Here is a 15,150-nt window from a genome sequence, read left to right as displayed (position 1 = left end):
CAGCCTTTCCTATGCTTGTAGGTGGGGGGTAGGGGGCAGCAGCAGCTTAGTGTGTGAGGAGAGGGAGGAAGGATAGCACATGTAGTCTCCCAGCCCACTATATTTTAATCCCACACCTATACTTGGATCCTTCTGAAAGCTTTGGGACCATGTTGTTAAGGGAGTTTGCCCTCTTGACACACACAGATGGCAGGGCCATTGAAGAACAGACACTGAGGAGGTTATAACCCCTAAGTCATCACTCTCATTAACTATTGGGATTTTTGCCTAATAAATAACTCTGCCCTCAATTCCCCTGAATGTACGTGTAACTGAGCAGAATTTGACCCTCCATAGAAACTTCAGGAGCTTCCCCATACAAAGCAATGCTACTATAGTTCTTTATGCTGCATAAGGGCCCCAACTGTGATTGGCTCTTATAATGGTGCTTGCAGAGTGCACATCCCACAGCAGAGACCAGTCACAAATGCAGAGCATCCACTCACAGGAGCATAGGAATTGCTACCTACAATCACTCCAGAAACACACTTTGCTCCAAAGGGAACGAGGCTGGGTAAGGAACTGGCAGGGCTACATGCTTATCTCCCTGAGACTATAGGGGCCTGTGTTAAGAAGTGGAGGGAGGAAGGGGTCAGTTGCACCATCCCAAAAGGTATACCATTCCTCCCTTAGATGAAGCTCTGCACTGTACGTGTATGGCCCTTGAAATTCCCAAACAAATAAATCTCAGTATTATTTCTACCAGCCGTTTTTCCAAATAGAATCTAGCCGGTAGGTTTAATGGCAGTGAGACAGGAGACACACACATCAAGAGGTCTCTAAAGGCATCTATCAACAGTGCAAATGTTAGATCAAAGCATTAATGAATATAAACTAAGGATGATTTGGCTGTCTATTTTTGGATCTTTCTGCAGGAATTAGATAAATTACACCAACTTCGCAATTCAACAAGAGAGCTGTTAATGTGATACAAACTCTCCTCTTACTGCGGATGTTAACTGAAGAATCTGTAGCCTGAATACTATTGATCTCTCTGTGAAACAGTCAGTTAATAAACTAACTCTGTCATAAGAACAGAGTTACCAAGATGTAGGAGAGTTTAATCTGGAATGCTGCTTTTCTTCAAAAAAACCATAAACATGGTTAATAGTCCCGCCCATTAAACAAAAATATCCAGAGTCAATTATGATCTTACATCAAAATTAAAAGAAAGAGAAAGAGGCTGAATGACTTTCCACATTTATTTTGAAAAGGTAAAACAAGAACTAATCTTGATTAATCTGAAACTCTTCACCAGTGTAACTGTGGTCCAAATCTTAACTGACTCCAATGAAGTTAATAGGACTAAATTCTGGTCTAAATTACAACAGTCTTAAGTGACTCCACTGAAGTCAATGGAGTTACTTTAGACTGGTATAATTTAGCCCAGAATTTAGTCCTAAGTTGTTATAATGGCTTTCGTTAGAAACTTCACTTTACGGAAGTCTGTAAGTTCCTCACAACCCTGCTGTACAAGCCAAAAAATCTTGACACAATGGTCTCTTACATATCTTCTTGCCAGAGAGTGCTTGTAACAATAGAAAAAAAAAGTGTCCTGAGCTTAGAAGTGATGTGTCCACGAAAATCATCACATACTTTAAGTTTTTCCTATTCCAAGAAGAAGGGGGAAAAACATTAAAGTTTGATCTAAAATAACAACCTATTAAACAAGTCATGTGATCAATAGCCTCAAGAACCTTAACGTGTTGTTATATCCACAGTCCAGTACAGACATGTTGAAATCCAACAATGTGTTGAGGTGACATGTAGCATTTCTTCCTTTCTAACAGCTACCAAAACCATCTGCCTCCACATTCTACTGTGAACTAACTTAAGCACCACACTTCTCTTCTAAAGTTCCTCAACTATACCCGGGACCTTTAGGAGCTGAAGGGCGTGCTCTCCTCTCTAACTTGGCCTCTCTACTGAGCCTGCCATTGGTACTAGCTGTGAATCTTGAGGCCCAATCCTGAACCTTTTCTTCCTCCATTCATTGCACTTAGAAAGGAGGGTCCACACACACAATCAAGGAAACTATCACATTTAATAAAAGAAAATATAAGAAAAATGTCATTAACATATTTTACAACAAAATGTCAACCAACAATATTTAAAATATAATAGGATTGATCCTGCGAATACCAGCAAATATTAATGTCTCTACAGCTGTCTTCTTCCCCTTGCCTGGATGGGGTGGGATAAAGATGGGGGGAAATTGTTCTTGGACACCAGTGACTTTTCCTGCATGAAGTTTGTGGGGTGGGCACTTGGTGGGGTTCAGGGACTCCCACAGGTTCATCATTTCACTCCTTGATAATCAAGAGGGTCCCCATGCAAGGGGTTTCAAGTGCTGGTGGAGATGTGGTCCTGGAAGTCCTGCAGTCTCCATGTCCTCCTCCCAATTGTTTTGGGGAGTGGCAGATGTCTAGAAAGAGGGTCCTCTGGGTCAGCAGTAGCCTGGGCAACAGCTAGTGAAGGCAACCCATGGAAAGGTGCAGTAGCCAAACTCCAGACTTGTTCGGCCACTCATTCCATCAACGTCTCCATTAGGGAATGCTCCCATTCCCTATAGTGAGCCTCCTGCTCCATGGACTAACTCAAAGTCTCCTCCTGCTGCAGAGCTTTGCCTTCCTCTGCTGCGAGGAACTGCTCCTAATTCTTCCTTCCACCTCCATGAGCAGCTCTTCCAGGGCCCTTCTGCATCAGCCTCTGCTATATTGAGGTGCTGCTACTGCCCTTCTGGTGGAACAGATTACCTTTCTGGAGGCAAAGATCCTGATAATTCAAAGACAAGAGAGTGGTCTTATATATTTTTCCCCTTTGGAAGAAGCCAAGAAATGCCCTATATAACATTGTTTTGCTGTAGAAGGCCAAAATGTTGATACTTTTGAGCATTTCAGGAATGCAACTGTTACTATCCTTAGTTCTCAGACAACTTGGCAGCCCATGAGGAAGGAAGAGGATACTAATGATAAAAAAAAGTGTACAGTAATTCCTCACTTAACGTCATCCCAGTTAATGTTGTTTCATTGTTACATCGCTGATTAATTAGAGAACATGCTCGTTTAAAGTTGCGCAGTGCTCCCTTATAACGTTGTTTGGCAGCCACCTGCTTTGTCCACTGCTTGCAGGAAAAGCAGCCCCTTGGAGCTAGCTTGTGGGGGCTTGGAACCAGGGTGGGCCGGCAGCCCCCCATCAGCTCCCCTAAATTCCCTGTGCAGCAGCCACCCAGCAGGCTATCAATTGCCGGCAGTTCAGGTGTCCCTGCTGCCACTGCCATATGCTGCTCCAGCCCTCTGCCTTGAAGCTGCTCCCAACATATATAATGTCTTTTGTTTGGAGAAAAAAATTTCCCTGGACCCTAATCCCCTCTATTTACATTAATTCTTATGGAGAAATTGGATTCACTTAACATCATTTTGCTTAGAGTAGCATTTTTCAGAAACATAACTACAACGTTAAGTGAGGAGTTACTGTATGAATGTTTATATTGTTTCAACTGGCAAAGGGGAGGCAGTTCCTTACAGTGCCTATGTTACCAGTTTGCAATTTCCAGCACTTCAAATGCCCTGGAGGGTGAGGTGTCCACTGTAACTTACCAGCCGCAGGTTCCAGTTCCTCTCATGGCTTAGGGTCTTCCTCAGGTTTGCTTGCGGGGGGGGGGGGGGGGCAGGTTCCTTAACCAGCTCTTCCAGGAACAAGTGGACAATCACACTGGCATCATTCGTGGGCCCTGATACCACGTCACCCTGGCCCTCATTGGCATCCAGTCAGACAATGAGGCTTGCAGGGTTGAGAAAGGGGTTGCGAGCCCTTGAGGGCACCCAGTCCAGATCCTTGTAGAAGGGGCACATCTCATGAGCCCTCCTCCAGGCTCCATGAAATTTCCCAGTACAGGTGAATGTTCCTGATGCTCCCTGAAAATTCATGGAAGATAGTATATTCTGACCGCTCATTGACCAGCTCCCAGTCAGGGTTGACAGGCCAAGCGGCTGCACTAGAGGCAGAATCCATGTTCACCTGCATTGATCAAAAATGCAGTGGAAAGCAGTTCTGATGGAATATGATTGAAAACAGAGGGACAGGGACCTTATACATGAGGTAAGGGGCAGGAAGAAAGAGATTGTGTATTGTGGAAATTGGAGTGGATGACTATTGACACTCGAGGCCTGGTACCCACCCCTTGTTCCCGTCCACACTGCAAACTGGCATGGGTACAGGGCTGTGCCACAGCCTGAGGTGTGTACTTACCCATATCCCTCAGGTGTGCCATTTACTTGCCCTTCTGCTCACTGTCAGACACATGCTTCTGGGGTTTAGATATGAACAGCGAGTTACGGCACAACCATGCACATGGACAGTCACTAGTGTATACATCCCCGATAGATTTAAAAAACAAAAACAAAAAAACAAACAAAAAACCACACCCACAATCTAATGCTACTTTGCAAAAAGACATCAACAGATACAAAGACAACTCAAAGCTGTAGGCTCAATTTCTGAAATATACCAACTTGTTTATGATTTAGTGTATGTGCATCATCTATTTGTCCAGGAAAGCTAGAAAATAAGCATTTCACATACAGACACTCAAACAATTCATGCAAATGAACAACCAAATATAATCTTCAAGTGGATTTGGAAGAGTGTGTTTTCATAACAAGAACAAAGACATTTCCTAGAGGAGAGTCTTCTGGATGACAACACACTCACAGAAACTTAACATCAGCTTTATAGCAACATCACTACCATCACATTTTCAGCATAATTCATTTCTCTATGAATTTCATAGAATTTTAAAACTAGAAAATCCAATGGGACTATTCCATGATCTGTCTTGAAAAGACACACCCTGAGGTGCTATTAGATAGATATTGTTGCAAACTTTATGAAATATAGCATTCTAAATATGATAACTTACATGAAACAATTGCTGGGAAGGTCTTTTTTGGTTAAGGTGTATGAAGCAGAGTTTTAATAAAGCAAGAGCCAAAAAGGCTGGTTTTAGTTTACACTGGATGCAACACTACCTGGCACTGAGTCAGTAGGGTTGAAGATCTGTGTTCCACTTTTTGTTGTAAGTGAAAACCCTATTATAATGGGGCAGTAGCACCACTGTAGTTAAGATTGAGTCATTTCTAACTTGGCTACTGTTATCAGTACCTGTCCACCTCTATTTGGTGAATGTCAGGTTCCTACAGGTTATATCTAAAACACCTTGGTTAAAAAAAATTCATCTTTTGGATGCAGCATACCATTGTCTACAAATAACCTAGAATCATCTGTCTTCATCTACCAGCACTGTAAGGGGCCAGACACCCGAGTGAGCCAAATCTTAATACATTTGACACACATTACTCTCACTTATATAAGCCCTAATCCTCATCCTATTGATGTTAATGGTAAAACTCTCATTTACTTCTATGATTCAAGATCAAGTCATTAGTGTAAAGCAAGATACTGGGTGGTATATCCAGCCCTGAAAAATAGAACGGTGGTCATCAGCACATGCCCATGCTGTGACGTTCCCATCTGGTGTTGTCTGGACCAGTGATCCACTAGGTCACTCCAATCCTTGACTCTGGGAGCCAGCCTTACCCTGCTCTGCTGTGAGAACCCCCACTCCTGGGCTGGTCATGCACAGCCTCTGGCATGTAAGCTGCTCCTTGGATTGTGCAACCGAATGATACTAGCCAATACTGCCAGTCCTGGACACAACCCTAGGAACCTCTGTCTTGCACAGGGTCGGCTTCAGGCACCAGCTAAGGAAGCAGATACTTGGGGCGGCAAGTACAAAGGGGCGGCACTCCGTCCACTGTTGGGGTGGCCTGTCCGGGTTTTCAGCCGGAATTCGGCGTCAGGTCCATCAGTCTCTCTCTTCCTCTTTGAGCTGCTGCCGAAGTGCCGCTGATCGGCTTTTCTTTTCTCCCCCCTTCCCACCCCGCCGCTTGGGGCAGCAGAAAACCTGGCGCCAGTCCTGGTCTTGCAGTGTCCAGTTATGCCGACTGGACACTGCAAGCTTATATGAGTTAATCAATTTAACAAAGAAATTTATATGTACACCTCTACCCTGATATAACGCGACTCAATATAACACGAATTCGGATATAACACGGTAAAGCAGTGCACTCCGGTGGATCAAAGCAAGTTCGATATAGCGCAGTTTCACCTATAACGCGGTAAGATTTTTTGGCTCCTGAGGACAGCGTTATATCGAGGTAGAGGTGTACCAGACTAGTTATCCCAAGGGGAATTTCTGACACACATCAAACCAAACACACTTCTTCAGGTAGAACAAACAAACAGATTTATTAACTATACAGATAGATTTTAAGTGATTATAAGTCAAAACATATTTGGTCAAATGAAATAAAAGCAAAATGCATTCTAAGCTGATCTTAACACTTTCAATGCACTTACAAACTTAGATGCTTCTCACCACAGGCTGGCTGATTGCTCTTCAGCCAGGCTCTCCCCTTTGATCAGCGCTTCAGTCGATTGGTGTGGTGTCTGTAGATGTAGGTGGAAGAGAGAGGAAGAGGATGGCAAACATCTCTCTTTTTTATCATGATCTTTCTTCCCTCTTGGCTTTATCCCTCCCCCCCATCCCCCTGCCTTCAGAGTCAGTGAGCATTACCTCATCACAGTTCCAAAATGACCAAAGGAATGAGGGTGACTCCCTCAAGAGTCACACAGATTATTTTGTTGCTGCCTAGGCCGGCATCCTTTGTTCCTGTGAGGCTGGGCTGGGTTTGTCCCATATCTGCCCTGATGAGGTGTGAACTGCCTCCCTGTTCTTGGAGAGTTTTTGCCTGTGTTTGCTTTTAGACATGAGGATATATTTTCAGCCTCATATAACTATATACATGAAATTATAACCTATAACATTACTATAACAATTACTATAATCACTATGACAACCATGCTCAGTGCATCATGAGTCTTCTGAAGACATTAAACATGACAAACTTTGCATTGGATACCATACAATCATTTTATAAAGATGGGGGTGTAGGGTGTTCCCCCAAGGTACAGAGCGTCACACATGCATTTGATTGGTGTTAGGTGGGGTAGGCTGGTTACGCATATGAATCCATGTTTGGAACAGGCAAATTACAGGGACAGTGGAGAAAGCCAAAATATGGTTTCTATTGATCCACATGCATCTCCTGAACCACAGGTTTCCTGTTATCTCATGGAGACTGGTGCACATTGCTATTTGGAGACAAATAAGATGACCAAAGTGCCTGCCACTTAAAGAATGCAATTATAAAAAGGAGAGCACTGTGGGAAAAAATGCAAAATAATATGCATCTATCAAAGCAAGCATACATGGTTTGTCAATAAGTAGAGGAGCATTTATTGGTATAAACCAGGGGTTCTCAAACTGGGGGTTGGGACCCCTCAGGGGGTCGTGAGGTTATTACAGGGAGGGTCGCGAGCTGTCAGCCTCCACCCCAAACCCCGCTTTACCTCCAGCATTTAAAACAGTGTTAAATATAAAAAAGTGTTTTTAATTTATAAGCGGGGGGGGGGTCACACTCAGAGGCTTGCTGTGTGAAAGGGGTCACCACTACAAAAGTTTGAGAACCACTGGTATAAACACTAACACAACAAAACGGTTGAGATGTAATGTTGCTGGATGCCATTCAAGGGGCTTTGCGCTCATCTGTTATTGACTTCAAAACTGATCGTTTGCATAGCAACTGTACCTATCCAAATGCTCATCCAGACTTTGCATGTTTGTTTTTTAATATGGGATTAACTCTTATGCCACAATATATATGTGCAGTATGGGCCTGTCAAGGACTTCTTTGGCCTAACAAAAACTTGAGGCTGATTTTTACTGTGATTTACACCCTTGTAAATCCAGATTATTATGGAATTATCATGGTATAATGGAGAATAAATTTGTCTTGATTTAAATTCATTCATGTTTTCGCATATTTATGGGATCAAAGATACATCTAAACACACTGGAAAATATGCTCTACATCTCTAGTTCCTGGTCCACACATATGCAACTGAAGCAAAGCACCTCAATAGTTTAAAAATCTTACGGTCAATTCTCAATTACACCAGAGTAATTCCAGAGTGCCTATTGGCTCTGATTTTAGAAAGGTATAAGTGAGAGCAGAATCTGACCCTTAACACAAAATAGCATGCTGCCAATGTGCAATATGCACATTTTGAAATGCTTTTATTTTTGTTATTTCTAAATCAGTTCCCCGCTGCCCCGTCTACTATCTCAAAAGCAAAGATCTTAGTGAGGACTAAAACCATGGCAAGTTTAAAGTTTTAGTTATCCACGCCTAAAGAAATAAAATCTTTCACTGGTGAAACATACCAGCTTTCTGAATGTTCAGATAACTCCCAAGCACAGGCATTTCACCAAGCTTCCAGTAACTAAAAAGGCCCTGCTGAAACAGTGTCCAAATGCTAACTCCTCCTCTGTCCCCCTCTGCTGCTTTTAGTACAAATGCCTTGCCTTATCAGTCATAAATTTGCATGCACAGCACTATGATAAACATATGGAGTTGGACATAAACAATACACATGCACACAGAGTGAATTAGACAGAGGAATTTTTATTAAGATCAGAATGTGCGTATGCATGACAATTATTCTGAACAATGGTAAAGTACTGCACAATGAAATGCACAGCAAAGTCATTGATTTCTATTGCTGTACGCATATTTAGGCTGATATTGTCAAAGAATCTTATGGGAGTTAGGAGCGCAAATCCCGCTGAAATTCAATGGGACCTTGGCTTCCAACTCCGACTCCTTTCAAAATCCAGCTTTAAATATTTAAAGCTGTTTTTAGACAATCATGATTAAGTCGGGCAAGTTTCCAACCCTTCATATCATGTGTGTTATGTGATTTATATGATAGTATACCCATAGGTATTTATAAAAGTAGAAATTACTCTACAACAGGGAACAGTTAGGTTCATCCTCAAAAAAAAAAATACAGCAGCTTTGGACTATCAGGTTTTAAGTCATGGCTTTTTGGCTTTTCACAACACAATACAAAAAAGTTTTGAGCTCACTTTTCTCAACAACAAAAAAAAAAGAGTAGCAAAATGTGCAACAAATCAGGAAAGGAGAAATATAATACAATGACACTCACTCGCTATCTTTAGACTTCTTGCCAATGCAAACAGCAGAAGAAAAACACCTTCATCTCTTGAAAGACCCTAAATTCCAAGTTAATAGATACTATGCTGAAGCAGAGACTCTAAATGTAAGATCTTGTAAAATGTGAGCTGTTTCACAGTCTACGTAATTAGAGTGACCTGCATGTGCTCTCTCTGGTGCTCACCAAGAGTACCAGAGTGCAGGATGACAACTAGCCTATTTTCTATTCAATGTAAAAGTTTACCACTTCCCCTCAAGATGACAAATCTTACATTAAAATATGAAAATAGTCCCGACCCGTTCCCCGCCCACCACCACCACCACCAGGCTGTCAGTCCCCACTACATATTCCACAGGGATTGGGCTTCAGGCCCCTCAGCAGTCAGCCTCCCTCCCCCATCCCTTCCATTAGTTTTAGTAAAAGTCAGGGACAGGTCATGGGCTTCTGTGAATTTTTGATCGTGGGCTTCTGCGAATTTTTGTTTATTATCCACAACCTGTTCCTGACTTTAACTAAAAATAACCATGACAAAATCTTAACCATAATAATAGCCACTGACGGACCTATCCTCCATGAACATATCTAATTCTTTTTTTAACCCAGTTACAGTTTTGGCCTTCACAACAGATTGACTGTGCGTTGTGTGAAGAAGTACTTCCTTTTGTTTGCTTTAAACCTACGGCCTATTAATTTCACTGGCATGATATTTTCTTATTACCCATCCCTTTCCTAATGATTCCTAACATTGTTAGCTTTTTTGACTGCTGCTGCATGTGGAGCTGATGTTTTCAGAGAACTATCCACAATGACTCCACTCTTTCTTGACCGGTAATAGCTAATTTAGATTCCGTCATTTTGCACGTATAGTTGGGATTATGTTTTCCAATGTGCATTACTTTGCATTTATCAACACTGAATTTCATCTGCCATTTTCTTACCCACTCAGTTTTATAAGATCCCTTTGTAGCTCTTCGCAGTTTGCTTTGGACTTATCTTGAGTAATTTTGTATTGTCTGCAAATTTTGCCACCTCACTGTTTACCCTTTTTTCCAGATCATTTATGAATATGTTGAACAGCACTGGTGCCAGTACAGATCCCTGGGGGACACTATTTACCGCTCTACATTCCAAAAACTGAACATTTATTCCTACTTATTTAATTGGTTATTAATCCACAAGAGGACCTTCCCTTTTATTTCATGACTGCTTACTTTGCTTAAGAGTTTTTGGAAAGGGACCTTGTCAAAGGCTTTCTGAAAGTCCAAGTACACTACATCCACTGGATCACCCTGATCCACATGTTTGTTGACCCCCCTCAAAGAATTCTAATAGCTTGGTGAGGCATGATTCCGCTTTACAAAAGCCGTATCGACTCTTCCCCAACAAATCATGTTAATCTATGGATCTGATAATACTGTTCTTTACTAGATTCTCAACCAATTTGCCTGGTACTGAAATTATTCCAGATTCATTTGTAGCTTTGGGAATGGGGGTGGGAATAAGGGGGGGGAGGATGCCAGCTCTGCCCACTTATGGATGAGGTGTGGCTCTGCAGAGATGCAAGTTTTGAACTATAATCAGCAAACATGGAAATCAACACTTTAGTTTAAGGCTGTATCTAGATCCACAGCATTCCAAGCCTGGAAAGAAAGACACAGTAAAGAACTGTGCCCTTTGTTTGAAAAGAACAAGATTCTTCCTTCCACTTTTTAATGAACAATTAAACCCTTTGTGTAAATCTATTAGATACCTAAACATGTATTACTGAGGAAAAAGAAGAGATCATCTCAGTACTTATGATGAACACTAAGGATACTTATTGCTTGAAGGTAACATGAAAGACACTCAATTCAGCCTCTGTGACAGCTTAGATTTCCTACTTTGTGCTCTGTCTTACTTAGTTAACTAACATCTTCCCAAAAGTACAGTCTCAACAGTATATTTGTTCAAACAAATTGAACCTTCTCCCCTCAGTTCTTATTCACGCAGAGCCCCTTTACTATATGCTATTTGACATGAAACAGAATCCCTGTTGCTGCCTTAACTATGGTATAGCTAGCTTCTCACCACCCCATAGCCTCAAACATACCACAACTTTAATCTGCAAAGCTCACTGCAGCAAAGTAAACCCATAGCTCAAAAAACAAAACAAAACATGCTTTTTAAACAGATGTTGTTGATGTCTCATTTAAAGTATTAAGCAACAAGGATTTAGAAAAGAGCTGTATACTTGTACTCTGAGTGAATAATTCTGGAATCACCAAAGTTCTAATACAAGATCATCAGGGCTAATTGTCTAAAAACATGGTTGTCAGAGATAGTTGCCCTGTAATCTGCTATGCATTAAAATCTTCCCCCCTCAGAGGGATTGGAATCAGACCACGAGCATAAACAAATACCTACACAGAATCATTACATTCTAGCTAGGAGTGAGTTCTTGAGTTACTAGCAGACTAAAAACAAGTATGAGAAACGTACTGTGTATTCTCATCCAGACAAGATCTTAACCAGAAATTAAGAACTTAAAAAGGAAGCAGCCAGCATGATGTATTCTCAGTGGTCCATTTTGTGGTCCTTACCCCACTGACAATGAACCTGCTATGTAAAAGGCACATTACAAATCAATTTAACTGTATAAAATGCTATGGGGACAGAAAGCCACCCTTGGCTCCATTCCGCAGTTTCCCAGTTAAAACTTGTACCACTGCCCCATGTTAGCAATCAGCATAACCTCACCTCTACAAAGTAACCTTTTTTTAAAAAAATGCTCACCTGGTGGAATGCTTAAAATGAAACCAAGGAAGCTGTATAGGGTGATTGCAGAGGAAAGGAAGATTTTCCTTTTTACTCACCCTGGCTTAAAATAACATTAAGAGTTATGGTAGCAGCCTATTCTGCATCAGAAAGACACCACCCAGGAAAAGCCCCTAAAGCTTTGCCACTGGTATTTTACCATTCCAAACTGTCCTTATTCTGATAAAAATGGAGTATGTTGTCAGTCCTGATGGCTTGGATACTCTATGCAGATATCAGTATGCTGCCATTCATGATATTCCTTTTCACAAAGACTCTCTCTTAAAAAGGTAAATAGAATAAGCAAATAAATTTATTTGGGAATGACCTACCAAATTCAGAGTTTCAGACTTAAAATGACATTCTCTGAAGTGTATCTTTTAAATTAATATTACCCTCATAACCGCACAACCTTGGTTAGCACAGCTGCTTAAGCCAAATGTGAATAAATCTGGAAATATAAGTCAATGGTAGTCCTTACATTAGAATTAAAAACAAAAACAAAAAACACAACTCTCACTGCAGAAAACTAACTCAAAGACTCACCATGAGTCTTTAACAAAAGGAGGAAAATGCTTTCCTCAGACAGCGAGCCCTAAGTACGCAAAATAAAATTAAGAGATGTCATTATCCTAACTAAAAGTAGTTTTCTGAATCTGTATTTGCAGATTATTCCACAGGGAATACATTGTGCAGTAACAGGAATTGATAGCCTAGCCAGAGATTTAGATTCAATGACATCTGCAGTAACTAGATGGCAAAATGAATCTTGCAGGAGATGGACTATGGAAATATAGAATGGTAACCAGAGCTGTTTCCTTTTAAATAAAAAAACATTGTTAATGTCATGATGGTCTAACACTAATATTTAGGAAATGCTGTCAGATTGTTTACAAGTTAAAAAGGATCACTTTTCCCACCCTCTGTAAAGTCATGGAGACTAAAACCACAATTTGTGCTTACAAAAAACAAGGCACAGAACTGTGAACACAGATTTACAAACCTTGAGGGTTGTTCTACTTTTTAAATGATTAAATACTAGTTTTTCTGGTCACATTTTTCAATATTCATAATGTTACAACATACAATGTCGGTGGCATGCAGACATTTAATATGTTATTGTATACATCTCACATGAGCTTCGGTATGCAAGAATCGACACCCACTGACCCAATATTAATGAGTGGGCACTGATCCCTTTGAATCTGCAAATTAGCAGTGTGTATATATCTCCAGGCAGCTGCTTTTTCCAGTTCTCAACCTCTCACCTCTCTCTGGTTCAGCCCTTTAGTCTTCCTAACTGGCTTTACATTTTACTATCCAGTGTTCTCTACTGAAGCTTTTAGCACTAGTTAAAGCTGAAAACGCCCCTTATCCCATGAAACCTGTAGAATATTGTAGCTATTTCGGGCTCAACTCTGTCCTTTCATTGTTACACCAACATGAATGGGTCTCTGCAGAAAATAAACACAAGGATCTTCATGCATTCACTAATTATTATCTCTGCCTTCAAACCCAAAGTGAGGGAAGAAGGCAGGCTTAGAAAAAACACTTTTCTTCTGAGATTACATACTTCACTAATAACCACGCTTTACAAAATATTCCCTAAAACTGGAATTGTTCAGCTACTTACAAGGAAGCTATCAATTAAACAAAAGAAAAACCCAATTAAACTTTTTGTCCCAGGATGAGCACTGACATGTACTCTATAGATAGCACTGAATTATGTCTATAACACACAAAAGCATCTTTGGCGTTTTACAGGCATAAGACAAGTCCTTGACCTAAAGAGTTCACAGTCTAAACAAACAGGATGCAATGCAATGTCTTTGAAAAATCCCATCCCCAAAAAAAGATTGGTTAGTTTTTATCATTGCAACCCCAACTATAGCCCCAAAGATCATTTAATCATTCTGAGCCTGCAGTTCTTTTAGAGCAATTTCCAGCACCACTGGGCATCTGCTGCATCCCTCTGCCAGCGCAGGATTTATATAGGAGGCTATTTTGTAGGTACAGATGGAGCCCCAGTAGGGCTTGTACGTTGCTAAGCGAGCCCTAGGTGTAGCAGGCTGGTCAGATGCGCCACGGACAAGCATTTCCTAAGGAAGGAAGGAAGGACCCTAGGATCAGCGGTGCCCCACTTCACTTACATGCCCTGCTGAAGTTGCAGCGATGCAGCCAGGGTCCAGGATATGCACAGCAGCCAAGCTCTCAGGGTCATCTCGGGGATCAAGGGCTGCCAATCGCCAGCTGCAAAAGTTGAGCGGGCTCAGCAGGAGCGGGCATCGGGCAGGGCCGAGGGGAGGCGATGGCTGCTGGAGCAGAGCGTGGTCCGGAGCAGAGCCGCCGGAGCCCAGGGGGTGCTGAGCGGGTGCTTCTTCCGAGGCGGCGGTGTCGGGAGCCGGCAGCTCTCAGCGCCGCCGCAGCCCCGGCTGCGTGTGATCAACAGGCTCCATGGAGCCCCGCACCTCCCAGCCGCGACCCTTCAAATCATTCAAAGCCGCTGCAGAGCAGCAAATCACCGGCCTCGCAGCCTCCTCGCCCAGCCCAGCCCAGCCCAGCGCCCTCCCGCGGCGCCGCAAATCCGAGCGGGTTTACCTGCAACTTCGGTCGGGAGCGGGCAGCGCTAACTCCGCTTTACACCCTTCTCCACCCCGCGACACCGCGTCCACAACTGCCCCTTCCCCCACGCAGCATAACGCAGACAGCCCTGCCTCAGTGCTCCCTCCCCTTCCCCACACCGCTAACACCCCCCTGCCTCAGTGCCCCCTCTCCTTCCCCACTTACACCCCCTGCCTTAGTGCCCCCTCCCCTCCCCTCCCCCACACCGCTGACACCCCCCTGCCTCAGTGCCCCTCCCCCACACCGCTTACACCCCTGCCTCAGTGCCCCCTCCCCTCCCCCACACCGCTGACACCCCCCTGCCTCAGTGCCCCCTCTCCTTCCCCACTTACACCCCCTGCCTCAGTGCCCCCTCCCCTCCCCCACACCGCTGACACCCCCCTGCCTCAGTGCCCCCTCTCCTTCCCCCCTTACACCCCCTGCCTCAGTGCCCCTTCCCCTCCCCTTCCACACACCGCTGACACCCCCCTGCCTCAGTGCCCCCTCCCCTTCCCCACACCACTGACACCCCCTGCCTCAGTGCCCCCTCCCCCACACCGCTGACACCCCCTGCCT

General features: G+C 43.0%; 1 protein-coding gene across 1 annotated transcript in view; it reads right to left on the bottom strand.

The window, feature by feature from the left end:
- The window catches only part of LOC123377276 (multiple epidermal growth factor-like domains protein 6), a 269,454-nt gene extending 255,005 nt beyond the window's left edge, over window positions 1-14,449 (bottom strand). Inside the window, exon 1 of the mRNA XM_045029959.1 lies at window positions 14,124-14,449. Within this exon, the coding sequence (XP_044885894.1) occupies window positions 14,124-14,194 (71 nt within the window). The 5' untranslated portion in view covers window positions 14,195-14,449. The remainder of the gene's footprint in view (window positions 1-14,123) is intronic.
- Window positions 14,450-15,150: the final 701 nt, after the last annotated feature.

Source organism: Mauremys mutica, chromosome 9 (genome assembly GCF_020497125.1).
Source record: "Mauremys mutica isolate MM-2020 ecotype Southern chromosome 9, ASM2049712v1, whole genome shotgun sequence".
NCBI lineage: Eukaryota > Metazoa > Chordata > Testudines > Geoemydidae > Mauremys > Mauremys mutica.
The sequence above is the reverse complement of the archived record's forward strand: the minus strand, read 5'-3'. Positions and strand labels throughout refer to the sequence as shown.